The sequence below is a fragment of the Neovison vison genome, chromosome 1, assembly GCF_020171115.1.
Source record: "Neovison vison isolate M4711 chromosome 1, ASM_NN_V1, whole genome shotgun sequence".
In the NCBI taxonomy this organism is placed as follows: Eukaryota; Metazoa; Chordata; class Mammalia; order Carnivora; family Mustelidae; genus Neogale; species Neogale vison.
Genome location: NC_058091.1, coordinates 16,399,800 through 16,418,925, shown reverse-complemented (window position 1 = coordinate 16,418,925; position 19,126 = coordinate 16,399,800). Strand labels below are relative to the sequence as shown.

At 46.5% G+C, this 19,126-nt stretch overlaps 1 protein-coding gene across 1 annotated transcript; it reads right to left on the bottom strand.

Moving 5' to 3' along the window:
• Window positions 1-9,416: 9,416 nt before the first annotated feature.
• RAET1E (retinoic acid early transcript 1E) lies at window positions 9,417-18,438 on the bottom strand. Its single transcript, XM_044238359.1, is given in 4 exon segments — window positions 9,417-9,694; window positions 9,874-10,033; window positions 15,232-15,267; window positions 18,400-18,438. Coding segments are annotated over 4 exon segments (513 nt in total).
• Window positions 18,439-19,126: the final 688 nt, after the last annotated feature.

Below are 19,126 nucleotides of genomic sequence, written 5' to 3'. Positions count from 1 at the left end.
GTTAGCTTCAGGTGTACATAGTGATTCAACACTTGTATATATCGTTCACGGATCCCCACACATCTGTCACCATACACGGTTACAAAACTGAGCACAGTGTTCTGTTCTATTTTTAAAGATTTATTTATTTGAGAGAGAGAGAGAGCACCAGCGGGAGGGGCAAAGGAAGATGGAGGGAGAATCTCAAGCTGACTGAGTCTAGCTTGGACAAAAATCTCAGCGCCCACGCAGGTGGATCCCATGACCTGGAGATCTCACCTCAGCGCAAAGATAGAGTGAGTGGCTAAACCCACTGCGCAACCTGGGGGCCCCAGAGCACTAGTGTTTTAACTGGCATAATAAGGTTTATCAAAATCCCATCCCATGAAGACCACACCTGAGTTGTAACTGACTGTCAGCGGCTTCTACATCTGTTTTTCAGAGTTTCTATCCATTCGTTTTTCTCCTGATTATGGATCACAATTTCTTGCTTTTTTGGCATGTCCAGAAGTTTTTTTGATTGGATGCATGAACATTGTGATTTCCACATGGTTCAGTGTCCTTTTTAGAGAGAAAGAGAAAATAATTGGATAGAAAAATAGTTTCTGAATATACATATGGTTTTAGAGCTTATATTTAGGAACCCATTGCTTTCAGATCTAGAGCAGAGAAGGAGATAGAACTAAAAGGTGAAGATACAAAAGAAGAAAAAAGAAAAAAATCGATTATTTCTTGCTATTCCATGAAAAGGAAAATTGATAGAGTTCATGAAGTTGTGTACATGCATGAGTCTGAAGCTGAACTATTAACCTCTTAATCCTACAGGGAGTGGTCCACTTTGGGTTACAGGTTCTTCCACCTCAGAGTTATTCACCCCATGCAACTGAAACCACTTAACGATGTCCTTGACAGCATAAGGATTCCTTTCACCTTAGACCTCAGAGAGCTCCAGTAGGCTTATGATAAGGAGAAACTGTCATGGTGATAAAAATGGACACTGAAGGTATAAAAATGGACCCTGAAGGTAGCATTCAAATCTTCTAAATATGAGCTGTGATAAAATAATTATTCATATGAAAAATAGACATATATGATAATAGGCTATAGCATTAATTAACAACTGTAATGATTTCAAAGTTTGCCAAGCACTTTTAGGTACATGATTTCATATGGTCTTCACAGAGATCTTAAGATGAACACAGGACGCTTGCTCGTCCTATTGGGACAGTGGAAGAGAGGTCAGTACAGAATGAGACTCAGCTCATGTGCTCCACGGGGGAGATAATGAGGACAGTGGGAGGGACAGCGTTCCTCAGGAGCATTCATTTCCAATCCTGCAAGCACTGCTAAAGATGCCCCCTCTCTCACTTCACTACAGGGTCCTTTGGGGAAAAGTGGAAATGACTTAATGTGCTTACCATTAACAGTGGTTATTTCTGGGGTGTGAGATGGAGCAGTGGAGGGGGATAGGCACTTTTTTACTTTATAAGACTTCATATCAGTTGAAGTTTTTTAAATGAGGTTGTCATAAAGCATTTTACATTAAAAAAAAAGCGGTCCCTTTCTTCTTCTGCAGTCATAATAGAACAAAGGATATGGATTTAGCCTATGAAGTCAGATGAAAAATCCAGAAAAAGGGACGCCTGGGTGACTCAGTCGGTTAAGCCATGACCTTAGGCTTGGGTCATGATCCCAGAGTCCTGGGATCAAGTCCCACATCAGGCTCCTTGCTCAGAGGGGAGCCTGATTCTCTCTCTGCCTCTGCCTGCCACTTTGCCTGCTTGTGCTCTCTCTCTCTGACAAATAAATAAAGAAAAGAAAAAAAAAAAAGAAATATCCAGAAAAGAAAGATAAAAAGTAACAATGTGCTTTGGTCATCAGATAATAGGCAGCAGAGCACCCAGGAAGGGATACTAAGGAAGGGATCCTTCCGACTGTCCTGGCTTCCTGTCCAGGGAGGGATTCCAAATTGCAGGGCTGGGAGGGGAACCCAAAGGGAGCCTGGCAGTCTCTCTGAGCAGAGAAAATGGAATTGAGAATTTGGAGAGGGTGGCCAGGTGGCTAGAATCCACAGAGCAGAGTACCAGAGGGGAGAGAATCACACAGAAAGAATTCTGGAGATGTGCAGGGGCCCCCTCCCCCACCCCAAGCCTTCCCCAGAGTACTGGTCAGGTACATGCATATGATGAAACCATCCAAAGCCAAAGAAAGAACCACTGGAAAGAAGCAGACAGAACAATTTCCCAGCTGCACAGGCCTGGGAATAGCCGATGTTCTGGGCAGCCTGAGTGGAGAAACCTGTAATTCCAGGGTGTGGGGGTAGGGGCGTGGATGTCAGGGGGAAGGATTACAAAGAAGTTCAAGGACACTTGAGCTAGCAGGGGATAGACAGATGTTCATGCCTTGACTGTGGTGATGGTCTCACTGGAGCGTATGTGAAGCCCCATCAGACCGTATACTTGAAGTACATATAGCTTATGGTCTTCAATCACACTTTAATAAAACTCTGAGAAAACAGGTGTCTTTCCATGGTGTATTAGGAGGGAGGTTTGGGCTGATTATGGTTTGTGATAGAGCAAATAAATCATGTATCTCCAACTTCTGGTTTTTCTCCTTTCATTTTTATCTGAAGCAAAGTATCATTGCTTTGAAAACGTAAACATCAACACCTTATCGATGAATGAAGCATTTGTATGTGAGGACACATATGTCGAAAACTACAAAAACTAGGGCTTACAGAAATGAAGGAGGTTCCCCAGGATTAGAAGGCGTGTGACCCTTCTGAAGCCTGACTCTCATACAGCCTATCAGCCGGACAGTCATTATACTGCGATTCCTCCTTGCCCACCACTTTCGGAGTCTACTCTGCCCACCTCCCTGGAAGGGGCAGCCCCAGCTTCCGGAAGCCCTGCGCATGTTGGCTCAGGGAACCAGTAAGGAGCACCAGGGCCAAGCGGAGTCCCTCAGATACTCTCTCCCAGGAACATCCAGTACACAATCGAGAAACATGGAGTCAGTGAGAACAGCATAGCTGGAAAGCCAGGTGAGCTCCAGGGCTCCGTGGAAGGGGAGGATAGAGCCGAGAAACGGGTCAGCAGAGGAGGACAAAGGGAGCAGTTGGGAGGGGCAAGGGAACAGTAAGCACACAGCCCCAGACAGGAACAGAGTGAAGGCAGGAGCTGCCTGACAACTTTAAAGGCCCCAATGGCTTCCCTGAGAGCCTCCTTGCTTGGCCTTAAACTTAAACGTGCTTTTCTCTCCTGCAGGCTGAAAGGTCCCCCAATAGTGGGTCCGTGATCAAAGGAGCGAGACTGATACAAAGTGAAGGTCAAGCAAAGCTTTATTTCACGCTAAGCATCCAGAATCAAACCGACCGTCAAACCAACTGGTCGGGGCCACCTCTTACAGAGAGGGGACCCCTCCCAGCCTCACAGACTAACTTTTATAGAGCAGAGGCCATGCGGTTGAGCCTGGCCACGCACAGATGGCCAATGAGATTGCAACACACAGAGAATGCTGCACAGTCATGCTAGGTCACACGCGGGTGGCCAATTGAATTACAGTTCACCCCATAGTAGCTATTTGAACTAGCCAATCAGCTTGGTCAGAATTGGCCCCCAAAAGGCACCCAAAGGCAGGGCCCACACTCCTTGGTAGCTAGGGAGACAGTATGCATGCCCCACTGATTGGATGTTTCCACCTGGCCTGACCCGCCCTTGTATTTGGGCTTTGATACCTGGGACTGGTTTCCCAGACTTGCTTTTAAGAAAGTTCCCCTGGGGGGAGGGGGTAGTGTCAGTTTAAGTTTTACTGCATAAACTACAAAATTACTGTTTAACCAGATGGAGCTGCTCTGGCTAAATAGGCCCTTACATAGGCAAGTGATCCAGGTCTGGCCTGATTAAATCTCTGGGAGGTTCCATGTAAAAGAGCCATTGTGCATAAACCTGCGAGATGACTCAGAGGTGGGGCAGATGAGCTGCTGGGCCTGAAGGAAGGCCTAAACCCAAAGTCCAAGAGCTTGGAGCACCCCGGCAGCTGGTCTCCCAGGGAATACTTCTCCCTTCTAGGACCAAGCAGTCTTGGATGTCCACCTCTGCACCCATGACTCCTGCTTCGCTCAGTCTGGCCTTTTCTGCCCTCTTTGTGCAAAGCCCGAGTTTACCTCACCTCAATTCCAGGAAGGCACAGAAACTGAGTCAGCGACAGTTGGTCCCGGGAGGGAGGTTCTGTTAAGTCTGGTTTGGCCCTTTGTCCCCCCTCCCCCCTCTCCCCCCCCCGTCCCCACAGGGACCATGACTGAGATGCAGAGAACATGAAGGCGAAACATGGCTTCTGGCCCTGCCAACCCTCCCCCACCGAGGACGGAGTGAGACAAAGGCAGTGGTAAGGAGCTGAGGAAATTCCTGGAAAGTTGTCTAATCACTGAGTAAGTGAATGCCCAGTGTTTGCTTGGACACTTCTTTTGATTTTTATTTTAAACTTGAGAGACACTTATAAGAAGTGTTGTGTTAGGGACTGCCAAGAACTGTTTTGAGTTCTGTGCAAATGCTGACTTCTTGACTTACAGCAACCTTACGCCGCATATGCCGGGACTGTCCCCAAGTTATAGTGGGTGGGAATATCCTACTTCACATAGCAAAGCCAGTCCATTTCTGGGCAACTCTATTATTGTCATTAGAAATATTTTTCCTGGGGCACCTGGGTGGCTCAGTGGCTTAAAGCATCTGCCTTCAGCTCAGGTCATGATCTCAGGGTCCTGGGATCAAACCCCACATTGGGCTTTCTGCTCAGCGGGGAACCTGCTTCCCCCGCTCCCTCTGCCTGCCTCTCTGCCTATTTGCGATCTCTGTCTGTCAAATTAAAAAAAAAAAAAGAAAAAAGAAATGTTTTTCCTTATATTCAGTTCTAATCCCTTTGTACTTGTCCTAGTTCATTCTCTGGGGTCTCTCAGAGCAATCTCTACCTTCTGCCAAGTGGCAGTCCTTCAGATATTTAAAAACCGGCTCATCTCTCATGCAACTTAACCTGCTTAATATAGCACAGTCTCAAGTTCTAGGACAGCAACACCTAGGCCAATACTTGCTGGTTGTGTGGCGTTGGGGCAAGCACCTACTCTCTTTAAAGTCCAGGCTGTTTACCTAGAATACAGAAACAATTACCTAACCTTACCTCCCACACTGTGGTGAAGTGGGTAGGTAGGCCATTGGCCTCAAGGAATGGTGGGCAGGGTGTTGGGGTGGGAGGGTCTGAGGGGTGTGATGGGGAAGGGACAGGGACAGTGGGTGGGAACTGCCTGGCTCCCAGAGGGAAACCACCAGCAAAGCCCTCTATTGCTCACTCCCTCACCCTCCCTTTTGCACAAGTTCACTTGCCTGTCAGCTCCACCCTTGTCTCTGGTTTACCAAGACTTCCCAGGCTGTTATTTGCAATCATCTTTTGAGAACTTAGGGATGCCTGTGCCTTTAGTTTTTGTATGTCCTGTGTGTCTATTTGCTAGACAAAGTTCCACTAAAAAGGTTTTGCATTCAATTCCACTGATGGAGGAAAAAAGGGCGTCCCGGCCCCAACAAGCAATTCTCCAGACAGTAGCCAGGTAGCTTACAATTTAATTCCATTCTGACACGGATTATGTGGAAATGGCATTAGATCCCACAGTGCAAGGGGTCAATCCTACAAGGCTTCCTGCGTCAACATCCTTCAGATGCCAACTGCGAGTCCAGATTGTCACCCGTGCTCCTGACGGACCAATGATCCCTCAGATTAAGTGGGTTAAGCCTCTGGCTTCAGCTCAGGTGGCCTGCATCAGGCTCTCTGCTCATCAGGGAGCCTGCTCCTGCCCCACTCTCTGCCTGTTTGTGATCTCTGTCTGTCAAATAAATAAATAAAATCTTCTTTTTTTTTTTTTTTTAAAGTTCTTTTTGGGGGCCCTGAGCCCTGTGTGGCTCAGTTGGTTGGGTGACTGTCTTTGGCTCAGGTCATGATCCCGCGGTCCCTGGATCAGGTCCCGCATCTGGCTTCCAGCTCCACGGGGGTTTGCTTCCTCCTCTGACCTTCTCCCCTCTCATGCTCTCTTTTACTTGCTCTCTCACTCAAATAAATAAATAAAATCTTTTAAAAGTATAAAAAATAAAAAATTTTTTTTAAAAAAAGAGAAGACTGAATATTAGTGTTCTTTTGAACAGCTCATAGAGCTGAATCATCTCTTACAGCAGTAACATTGCTCCTTGTTGAACCATAGATGGAGTGGGTTATTTTTGTCATCAAAATCGTATCTTTGGAAGGGCCTGGGTGGCTCTGTCGGTCAAGCGTCTGCCTTTGGCTTGGGTCATGATCTCAGGGCTTGGGATTGAGCCCCATGTCAGGCTCCCTGCTTCAGTGCAGAGTTTGTTTCTCTGTCTGCCCCTCCCTCTGCTCCCGTGCCCGTCTCTGTCTCTGTCTCTCTCTCTCTCTCTCTCTCACACACACACACACACACTCTCAAATAAACAAATACAATCTTAAAAAAAAAAAAGAAAGAATCTTAACTTTGGACTCCACAGAGAGCCCCAGGAACTTTGACTTTAACCCCAGAGCTGCCAACTTTTCTAAATTGCTACACTTCGGTTTGTGAGGTCTGGGTGAACCTGGGGAGGACATTATGAGGATGATGACACCGATGGCAAGAAGAAATAAATTTGGAAGGTTAGATCAGTGATATAGGTAGAGGACTAGTTAGTGGGCTCTGATGCTGTCTGGCATGTTATCACATTCTCTCTGTCCATCTGAGTCTCTGTTTTTCACTGTGTATATATCTGATTCTATTCAGAAAAAAATGTATAATGTATTTATAATTTAATTCACCATTTAGGATATTCATGACAAGAAAACTACCAGCCTGTCAAGACATTAACGAAAACTGAAATATCTACTTAAAATTTAAAAAAAATTTTTTTTTGTTGAAATGTAATATTCTTATATGGTAAAGTGTATAAATTTTTTAATTGTCAGCTTGATGTTTTATTAAAAACTGTGTCTGCATAATCACCTGTCAGATAAGCTTATAGATCATTTCCCGATCAGGGTCCACTATTCTGACTTCTATTATCGAGGATCAGTTTTGTTGATTTTGAAATTTACATAAATAGAAAGACAGAGTATATATTCTTCTGTGTCTGACATTTTCCTCTGAATTTCCTATCTGTGGGAATCATTCATGTTTTGTGTAGCAGTTCCCTCCTTTTTGATTTCTCCATAGTGCTTCATTTGTAAATATGTCACATTATTATTTATCCTTGCAACTAAGCCAAGTGCTATAGGGCACATTAATATGTAAACAGATAAGTTAATTCCCACATGTCACTTTGCCATGTGACCTTGTACCATTGTGTTATGACATTTAGTCAGTTGGCAGGGCAGACCTGTGGTTTCCGCACAGCAATAATTTATCTGCACAAGAAAGTGTATGTGAACACATAAACATTTCTCATTAAGCCAAAATTAATATATCCCTAGCTCATTTTCTTCTCAACTGAATTAAAAAAAAAAAATGCCAGCAACCTCTCCAGGTCCACCTGACATGGGCAACATCTGATGGAAAGAGCTTCAGAGTAAAGCGAACAGGCCTAAATGATCATGAGCAAATAGCTTCCTTTTGCCAATTCTTCAAAATGATCAAGTCAACGCATTGCAGGGTCCCTTCAAGGGCCATGGGAGAAGGAGGCTGAGTAAAAGAAGGGTTCTTTTTTTGTCATTTTTTTGTTTTTGTTTTTGTTTTCAGATTTTGTGTACTTATTTGGCAGAGAGGGAGACAGGGAACACAAGCGGGGGGGTAGAGTGGGAGAGGAAGCAGCAGGCTCACTGAGCAGGGAGCCCCATGCGGGGCTCGGTCCCAGGGCCCTGGGATCATGACCACATTGGAAAGCAAACTCTTAAAGAGTGAGCCACACGGACGCCCCTAAAGGAAGGATTCTGAAGCTGAAGACTTATCAGCTTCTCAGTAACCCCACCCATGGTAAAAGATCATGTATTGGATTGGCAGTCAGATCAGTGTCAGTTTTTGCCAGCTAGGGTTGGTCTAACGCTGTAACTATTTCCTAGTCCAGAGAAGAGACCCCTGATTATAGAACAATTATTGCGACATTACAAAGATTGTTGAGGACATCATACTATCCTCACAGAGCAAACAATTTTTTCATCAAAAAACTGGGGGAATCCTAGGATAGAGTGCAACAAGACAATACACTATCCAGGAAGTGGATCTGAAACCCCGCCCCACTGTAGGACTAGACACAGTTTCGCCCCTCCCCTCACTGCACTATTGTGCCACCTGGAGCAGCCTCCATCTGCCCCCATGTCAGAGTAACCCCAGCTCTAGCATGGGGTGTGGGGCTCAACTCTAAGAAAGGGCATCATTTCTGCGTGGAGATGGATCAGTGGACAAGAGCTTGGGTGAGACCCATGGTGCACCTCTCCCAAGTCTTTACTAGACTTCGTCCTCTCCCACAGCCAGAGACAGCCTGCTGCACACTTACTTCATTTCATAAAGATGCCAAAGAAGATCTAGACTGAGCTGATGAAGATTGCTAAAACAATCCTTGGAGTTTCCAGGATGGACGAAGACTTGGGTTCTGAGACATTTACTGATGGTGCTAAAACGAACAAAAAGTGAAAGTCCTGTTCAACCTAAGAAAACACCATCCTGATGATCGCCAGAGGGGATCCTTGCAGGTTAAGGGGCTTAAGAATCCACTTATCCTAATGAGAACTGCATAATGTATAAAATTGGTGAATCATTATATTATATATGTGAAATTAATATATTCTGGATGTTAATTATGATTCAATAAAAATAATAAAATACCTTCCTGAGCACCTACTTGCCCCAGGCAGCCCATGTCACCTCCAAATTTATTGATTCATGATGTGGCAGCTGCTCTCTCCGATCCTGGGGTCTATGGAGGAATGTGGGGCTCTTCCCTGTCCTCATGGAGCTCATATTTCTACTGAGGGGACATTGATGTCCATCTGATTATCGCAGAGTGTGAGATATACACTGTGGACAGAGCTTTCTGAGGATGACAGAACTGGGGGTGCTTCATTCTGTCTGGGGGAGGTGGGGAGGGCTTCCTCAGATGTGGCTTTTGTGCTGCTTAAAGGAGAAGTAAAACAGAGGAAGAAGAGAAGGCTGTAAGCACCATGTAGCTGGTAGACTCGGGGACCACCTAGAAGTTCCGGGTGACTGGATCATTGGTTATAGGGGAAGGGGGCCCCTGCTTGGAGGGAGGGGAATGGAAAGGAGTGTGATAGGAGGGCCTATGGCGGTCACTGCCTCTCCAGTCCACCAAGAGCTCAGTTAGTTGACTAATCCATCAAATCAATTGCACACTCGTACTCCTATCCACACAGAGAAGGAAGGCATTTGACCTTTAAAGAGAGCAACCACCTCACCCTGCTCATTAACCTGGGGGTTCCAGCACTTTCTCCCAGTGTTCTAAGAATGCCCCGAGCCAGTGATTGCAGTCTCCCATGGAGATCCTCCTGAAATAGTCAGACAGTCCCTTGTCCTCCCACTTCTCCTTGATGCCTCTGGCTCCAGGGTTTACGACTGTCCAGGTCACGCTCATCACATCAAAGAGGAGGGCCGCCTGTCCATTGATGTTGAAGCGCCAAGATGCAGCGGGGCACCGTTCTGTTTCATGTTGACAACACAGCTGGTTGTCCAGGGAGGGAGGACCTGATATCCACACACAAAGTCATCTGCTTGGACTCTTAACACCAGGATCTCCTATGAGGTCCAGAGTGTCTCTGAGGTAGACCCAGTGTTGAGTTCTTGTACAGGAGCCCCTTCCCTTCACATGCTCCTTGTCTCTCTTGCTGACTGTCTCCCTCGCCCCAGCCCCTTCCCCTACTCACCCCTGGCCATGCTGTTCTCCAGTTTTATGTCAGGCAGGATCATCCTGAGCTCTTATCCCACCTCTTCCAGTGTCTCTGTCAGTTCTGTCCATGCTTTGGTGGCATTCGCCTTCTGCCCCAGGAGACCCAAAGGTCTGAAATGGTTGCTGTCACTGTCATACTGAAGGAAGGGCTTTTTGTCCACTGAGCCCTGCACTTCATAGCAGTGGTGTCCAGGTCTGGATTGAGATGTGACAGTGAGGTCAAGGCAGAGAGAGTGAGAATCTGTGAAAGAAAAAGCCTGCTGGGGCCCCAAGACTCCCTCTGAAAGGCTTACTGCAGAGGGAGAGGAAAGGTGTCTCCATCCCAGCCCCATCCACTTCTGGATCCTTAGTCCCCACCTTTTACTGTCTGAGCTTAAGGAAAATACTTTGGTGTTACCTACCATAGACCCCTCAGGGATGCATACTATTACCAGGAGGATACATCTGACAAATACTTTTAGTGACATCTGTCAAGTTCTTAGGTAGAAAAACTACAAAACAGTCTGTCCTCCTGGGACTTAAAATCTAGCTCACCTGACAGGACTTTCGATAGAAAGGAAAAAAAAAATAAAAAGACAGTATAGGACACATGCCAAACTCCTGATGGCTCCTGGAGGTAACCAGGAGAGGCTTCCTGGAATAGAAGGTGGGAACTGGCAGGAGAGGGGGAGCTTCCCCATGGAGCACCGTACAAGGAGAGTGCCTTAGCATGGGGTTCTGGTCCTTCAGAGCACATGGACAGGTTGGCACTTGCCTGAAATGTGGGGAAGCCCTTTTCTCCTGTCAACCCAGCTAGGTCCCCAGGTCCCAGGACACTCACGGCTCACTGTCTTCCGGGCTTGTACCAGCAGCGGCAATAACAAAAGAAAAGCTGCAGTGTAAGATACCGGCAACATTCCTGAGGAGCGGCACCCTTGCACAGCACGCTACAGGACGTGGGTGTGGGGCCCTTTTCACTGTTGTCATACAAGATGGCTGACAGTCCTGCAGGAATCTGACAGAAGCAAGTGGTGCTGAGGGAGAGTTTTGTACCTGTTCAAGATAAGATTACTCATTTAAGACAAGACAGAGAGAAGACATCACAAAGCAAATTTCACTTGAAAAAAATCCCTCTCCACTCTCCTCAAAACCACTTCCAGTCTAAGTGGGACTGTTGGCAGTGAAGTGAGTTCTTTTCCCCTCCCCCACTCCTCCATGCTGCCACCAACTTCCTATCTTCCCACACTGGCTCTTCTTCCCTCCCTGATCTTCCCATTTCCTCCTCCATCTTCCCACATTTTCTCCACTCTCCCCTTTCCCACCCCCTTCTATGTCTACTGGATCTCTTCCCTCATATCTGATTGAGATTCACACTCACCAAGTGCACACAGGTTAATCAAAGGACCTGGGGACACAGGGCACCAGGTCTGTCATCAAAGACAGGTTGACAATCGTGAGTCCAGCAATGCTGTTGGAGCCAACACTTGTGGACCCAAGAAAAGCCAAGTATTTTATCATTAGAGAAAGTCTTGGGGTTCTGGTGTTTGAGTTGTGCAAATTAGACTAAGAACAAAGAAAGCTTTGGTGTCACTGTGACATTTCTCATGTCATTTTTTTCTCTTGAAAGTGCCTCTAAAGACTTAATGCTTTTCAGCGCATTCCCCCCCCCTCACTTTTACAGCTACCCCCCAGCCCCATTCCATCCAACCATCTTAGCAAGCTCAGGCTGCTATAACAGGATAGCACATGTCAGGCAGCTGAGAAAGCAAGTGTCTATTTCTTACAGTTCCTGAGGCTGGGGAGTTCAAGATCAAAACATTAGCAGATCCTCTGTCCAGTGAGGACCCCTTCCTAGCTTGAAGAAGGCAGTTTTCTCCTTGTGTCTTCAACCTGGTGGATTGTAGCAGGAAACAACAAGCACTTCCTTTTCTTTTTATAGCCAGCAGTGAGGGGCAGCTTCCTATCCTAATTACTTCGAATGACTCACCTAATACCTTTATGTTAAGGATTTCAACAAGAATTTGAATTTCGGAGGATAAAAATGTCAAAATGTCAAATACTACCTGTCCCTCCCACAGTTAGGTTTTTCACTGTATGCCTGGTATTCTGCTGGTTATTTAAAATGCAAGTCACACCCATTTGGTGATATCTTCTGAGTCTGGCTCGAGGGCTCTCCTGATGCCCAGTAAGTGGGCTGCATCACTGACCTTCCTTTAACTAGATCAAATGTTTTAGAATCAGCCATCAGTTTTCAACTACCTACCTGGAGGCTACTAATCAGGAAGTCAGGGGCAGCTCTCAGGAGCTATCAGGAATGTCAGGGACCTGCCTGGTTGCACTCCACAAGGACCCAGATCAAACCAGTCAGACCCAAGATGGCGGGTGCCAGGACAAGGAACCCCTGACCAAACAAGAAGAAAAAGCAGGAAAGCCTGTATCACCATACCAAGTAATAAATATTCCACCCCTAGTTAACAACTGTCAATAATGAGAGAAACCCAACCCCTGTGCATTCTCTCTCTCTTACTCTCTCTCCCGCTCTCACATTTTGAGAGAATCTCTTTAATAAACTTTTCTGCTTGTGTCATTCATCCACTGTGTTGAATGTCTGTCCTTGAATTATTCTCAAGACAAGACCAAGAACCTTCAGTGACTCCTTGGGATGGTCTGGGTCGAGGTCCCTGAGGCACAGGGTCTCCCCAAGTCACCTGACAACAAACAAACTTGAAAGAAAGTAACCATTGACTATGTGCAGGGCTTTCTCTCTGGGAAAGGGGGCTTATTTGCCCAGACGACTCAGGGTCAGTGTGTCTGAAGGGGTCTGGAATTACATCTAACATTCCCGACTAGTAAAATTGGATAAACTCTGTCTGAGAACACGTTTCCACCCCGGCCTGGCAGAAGGACCACAGATTCCTGTTGGAGCATGTTCCGTGTATGGTATGCTACTTGTGGGCAGGAAGGGTGACTCACGCAGCTGCTAGAACACCCAGAGGGTTGGGCTCATGGACAGGCTATGTGTGACTTTGTCCATCTTAGCTTATAAAGGGGCCGGCATTTTCCACAGTCACTGAGTGAGTCTGAAGTCCCAAAACTAAGCCTAAGCTCTAGCCAGTACCTTAAATCCATACGAAGACAGAAAATAGCAATGATCAAAGTAGCTACATAGTAAACATGACAGACACTACACATTTACTCATATTTGTAATTAATTGGTTTTTTTTTAAGATTTTATTTATTTGTCATAGAGAGAGAGCACAAGAAGGGGGAGCAGCAGGCAGAGGGAGAAGAAGACTCCACATTGAGCAGTGAGCCTGATGCAGGGCTCAATCCCAGGACCCTGGGATCATGATCTGAGCTAAAGGAGACACTTAACCAACTGAGCCACCCAGACATTCCTGCAATTGTTTATTTCCTGTTGATTTTCAGAAAAATTGAGTCATAATTGATGTATAACACTGTATCAATTTCAGGCTTACAACATAATGATTTGATGTCTGTATATTTGCTGTCTGATTTAAAAGACAATTGCATAAGCACCAGTGATAATCCCCTTTGGCTTAAGAGGTATGTGTATTTAAACTGTATAAAGAGGACATCAGTATAACAATGATGGCACAAAGAGGGAGAGGAAATCAAAGGATAATGGAGCAAGGCTGGTGTTACTCTGAACTAGACTGGTTTAGGTAGACCTATTAACTCTAATCCCCAGGGCAACTACGTAAGAAAAAAAAATTGTAGATGAATATAGGAAATGAAACAGTAAATGAATGAAAATGGTTAAGAGGCAAGTGGTTTATTGGATGTAGACCCTGAGGAATATGAAGGATGAGGGAATTAAACCATCCAAGGAAACACCATTGAGGGCTATGCAGGTTTGGATACCACGTTCAGAAGAGAAACTCTAAAAGAGAAGAGAAGCAGGAGGAGCAGATCCCCACCCGTGGCTGTCCAGCAACATTCCCTACCTGCTCCTCATCCATACTAGTATCCACATGTCACCCTTGAACCTCCGCAGTCCCAGACACACGGGTTGACCCTGCACCCATGGACCCCTTGCCTCACACCGTCACCCATGCTGACTCCATCGGCCTCATCTGCTGCCAGGGTTCTGGTTTCTCCACATCCTCTCCAGCATTTGTCAGTGTCTTGTCTCGATGCCAGCCATGCTACGAGATGTGAAGTGGTATCTCTCTGTGGTTTGGGTTTGTATTTCCTTGGTGGCTAAGCATAGTAAGGAATTTTCATGTCCCTATTGTCCATTTATACACTTCTTTGGAGAAATGCATACTCCAATCCAGTGTTACCAGATAGACGATTTGCAATTACTTTCTCTCCTTCTGTAGGTTGTCTTTTATACTTTCTTGATGGTCTCTTTGAAGCACACGTGTTTTAAATTTTGAGGAAGTTGATTTCATCTTTTGCTGCTGTTGTTACTTTTGCTATTGGTGCATTTATATATATATTTTTTATAGATTTTTATTTATTTATTGGACAGAGAGAAAGATCACAAGTAGGCAGAGAGGCAGGCAGAGAGAGAGGAGGAAGCAGGCTCCTCGCTGAGCAGAGAGCCCGATGCGGGGCTCGATCCCAGCACCCTGGGATCATGACCTGAGCCGAAGGCAGAGGCTTAACCCACTGAGCCACCCAGGCACCCTGCTATTGGTGCATTTAAGAAGATCTTTCCAAAAAAGCTCACAAAGATTTATTCCTATGTTTTCTTCTAATGCATTCATAGGTTTATCCCTTATACATATATCCAATTTGGGTTATTTTTTTGTGTATGGTGTGAAGGGTGGTAGAATATAGCACCCTCACATTTCCTGCTTTGACATATTGTTTATTTTGAGAAACAGCTAATGCAGAGGGAAGCTGTCTCTGAATTCCCTTCCCAACCCCCACCCCCATTTGTCTGAAGACAGATACTTGGAAAGGAACTCACATGTCCACAGTCTCCTGGTAACCAGGATTTACTCATCACAGGAGTGGAGACTAGAAGTCCACAACACACCCAGACAGCTTTGTCACAAACTATTATACCTCTTATTTATTCTTCTGAGGGTTCATTCATCTTTTCTAAAAAATCAGCTACTCTCTCCTAAAAGGACCATATCCCTGCTCCCCATTTCTCTTTTAAATATGCCACTTAATCCTTGCTTTTTAGCCCCTTCCAGGAGTCACTAATTTTTCCCTGACTATCTCCCCTGTGTACATTCGGTATATATTTTAATAATAATATATATTTTATATAAATTGTATATATTATATATGTATATGTGTATTTTTTTAAATAAACTTCAGTTTGTTGAGGGGCTGAGGGAGAGAATCTTAAGCAGGGTACCCACATCCCTGAGACCATGACCTGAGCCAAAATCAAGAGAAGGAAGCTCAACTGACAGATTCACCCAGGTGTCTCACCTTGATTCTTAATCTCTGTAGCATCTCCTGAATCTGGAAAGAAATGAAAAGGATGTAATCTCCAACAGGCAGGGAGCCACCTTCTTGTCTACCGCCTTCTTGTCTTAACAGTATCTGGTGTTCTCCTAATGATTCTTTCATAATTATATTTGGCAAGTGATGATTGCTGAGATTACTCAATTCACAGACCTAAGGCAGATGATGGAGGTGTGGATGGGAGTGTTGAAAAGGCAAACAGAAGATGAAAATCCTTTTCTAGACTTGAGTACTACAACGAAGTTGCTCCCAGATCCTTCTGTTTTCAGTTTAATGAAAACACTTTGTTCTTTCCAAATTTACTGATCCTCTGTCATGAATAGTCACTAACCATTTTCTGAGACACACAAGTGGACAAGGGATGGACCCCTTAGGAAGGAGCTCACGAATCAACAAAGGAGACAGACACATAGCCCAATTAGGACACAATGGGACACTTTCTGGGCTCAGAGCTTTCAAAGCTCGGAAAGGGGGTGATGCATTCTGTCTAGAAGAGGTGGAACGTCTTCATAGGAGGTGATTTTTGAGTGAGTCTTCAAGGATTATTAGAACTTGACCACGTAGTGCATATGGAGAAAGAGAATTCTAGGCAGGGGATGAGCATGAACAAAAGACCAGAGGCGTAACTGTGCCGGTTGATTTCAGGAATTCCAGGTGACCTATCTGTCAGTTATTGGGGTAGGGGATCTGCCTGCAGTGGGGGTATTGGATGGTGGGGCCTTGGGGAAGTGACTAGGCCAGGAGGACAGGCCATGAACAGGCCCCGAGTTCCCTGGATCCTTCTACAATGTGAAGGCACAGTGAGAAGACAGCTGTCTACCAACCAAGCAGCAGACCCTCACCAGACACCTGCCAGAGCCTTGATCCTGACTGCCCAGATGTCAGAACTGTGGGAAAACATTTTCTGTTGTTTATAAGCCACCCAGTCTCTGGCAGTTCATCACAGCAGCCCCATGGGACCAAGATAAGGAAGAAGGGAGTTAGAATCCTAGTGTCTGTGATACTAGGTACCATGCTTCTGGAAGGCAGGACTGGTGCAGAGGAGAAAGGCATCTTTTCCCAAGATGTTCACACAGTGTATATACTGATGCACACTAGATCTAACAACATGTGGGGAAGGCACAGGCTATGTTGGGAGAATAGGGTCAATGCAGGGAAGGTCCCCACAGTACCTGCTCCTGTCTAGTAACCTAGTCGAAAAAATTAAGCCCGAACCAGAAAGTACACACATATTTTTCCATAAATACCCTGGAGTTGACTGGTTTCTGGCCAGGAAGAGCCTTTCAGGAGAGCTGGGAGGCCAGCCCTGAAGTGCCTGGAGGATGAATGGGTGTGGGTGGGGTGTGTGGGCTGTTTTGCCTCTGATTTTCCCAGAGCTTGTCTGTGGGCAGATGTCTGGACTTAGTGTGAATAAACCTCCACAGGGTGCAGCTAGCTGGGAAAGTCATCCACCAGCGCTGGCCCAGGGCCTAGAATCCTCTCCCTGGCCCACCCACCGCTATTGCTGCTCCAGGAGGGTGCTCAGGGATAAACATGACCTTTAGTGTCTAAGGGTGGGGCCTGGCAGTCAGCCAGCCCCCTTCCCCAGAACCCTGTCACCCTTTCTCCCACAGGCAGTGCTGAGGACTAACAGGAGGCAGGAGACCTGAGCAATCCTGGGGAGGAGGAGTAAAGTGGAAAGGGAGAAGGGTTGGGGAGCAGGGCGGGGGCATAGGAAGGAGATGGGGACTGAAACAGGAAGTCTCCCCAAGAAAGTGGGCAAACAGCAACGGGTTGGGTGGGCGTGGAGAGGGGCGAAGGCCGGAGGGCTGAGTCCCCACTGTGGTTCAGCCTGGCACCTGTCAGCTGTCCTGCCTCACTTCCAGCAGCCATTTTCCGTCTTCCTTCCCCTGCCTCCTTGCATTCCCTTCCTCACTTCTAATTTTAGACCCCAACCCTACATTTTACACTTCAGAAAGAGAGAAAGAGAGAGAGAGAGCAAGGGAGAGCACGTGTGTGTGTGTGGGGGGGGGTCAGAGGCAGAGGGAGAAGGAGGGTCCGCCTGGAGCTCCAGGTGGGACTGAACCCAGGACCCTGGGATCGTGACCTGCTGAGCCACCCAGGTGCCCCAGCCCCCCTCTACTTTCTTGTAGGGCAGGAGATGGACCCCCCTTCTGCCCTTTGGAGGGTAAGAGGATTGAAGAGACTATCACTGCTCAGGCAACAGGCAGACTCTCTGAGGAGCAGACACTAGCAGGGCAGACAAACCAGTTCAGTCACCGGGCATGGGTGGGACCAACTCTGTGGGGTGAGCGCTGCCGAACTCCCGGGCACCACGTGGCAACGGCTCCCTCAGCCTTTGTTGGGTAGAGTTTTTTGGAAATCAAGGCAAATCACTCTCCCCCTCCTCCTCCCTCCCAACACACACCCACAAAGAAACCAGAAAAAAATCAAAGGAAAGGGACACCCAGTTTCTCCGCCATCCTTCCCCTTTATTGGCTCCATTATAATTTCACTGTGAAGCTATCCCACTTTGTTGATGATCAAGGGCAGGGTGAGTCAGAGGGAGACCACCCAACACCCCATGCCTCTTTAGTAGACTTCTTTATACACTAATTGTCGTCTGTAATGACCCTGCCCTTTGCACATCCGAGTTCCCTTTCCACACTTAGACCTCCGCTATCGACACGCATGCACCCCTACCTCCTGCATTTCACACTATCACCACCCTCCACCCTGACTGTGTGGCCCCACACAGCCTGCACCCCAAAGCCCCACAAATAAACATGTCCCCCTACATAGCCTTCCTGTTTCTTACTCACCCTCCTTCGGCACACACACAAATCACCCCTCACAATGCCTTCGGTACAGAAGGTCTTCTCATGCCCCCTCTACCACGTACCCTTTCTCCCCTACTCTCCAGCCTGCTTGCCTCACACACCCAGTCCACACCCCCTACAAACACACACTTGTTCCCCCCTCCCCACATACCTTTGCTTCCTCACACTCGGTACACATATACACACTCCTTCTACACAAAGTCCTGCCCTGCCTGCTGCAAAATTCTTCCACACAAAAGATTCCAACTTACTTCCACTGCCGTCTCCAGGAACTGTTCTCTCACAGGCATTCCTCTGACACACACTTCCTGGTACACACACGGTCCTGCCCAAGTCCTTCCCACTCCCCACGTGGCGGACATCTACCACACCTTCCCCTTCCATCCCATGCTGGACCTGTCCAGAGATGCAGAGACAGTTTTTCAAGACACTCTGGGAAACACTACAGGCACATACACACGCACCCACACATGCACACACAAAACTTGACAAAGTTTTCTCACATAAATTGGTAGTTGTCTCTCACACTCACTCACATGAACCTTAAAAGTCAAAAACCAGTTATTTTATTAGCAAAACAAGTTTATTCAGGAATAGCAGAGGAATTGCAATTTGAGACAATCAAACTGTGGCAAACCATAGGCAAGTCTGAAGAGAGAAAGGAAAGGTCAGCTTTGATGAGGGTTTAGGAGTATTGGGGGGAGGGTTGTTTTCAACAAAGTTCATTGGAGAAGAGCAAGAGTTTGGGGTTGTGGAGATTTCTTTTTGGTGCCAAGTGGAGGTAAGTGTGTTGTTGCTAGGGTAGGGGGAGATGTTTCTTTTTTTGTTTTTTTCTTTAAGCTTTATTTATTTATTTGACAGAGAGCACAAGCAGTGGGAGCATCAGGCAGAGGGAGAGGGTGAAGCAGGCAGCCCAACTCCTAAGAGTCATAAGAAACTCAATCTTACAAAACAAACCAAGGGTTGCTTGGAGGTAGC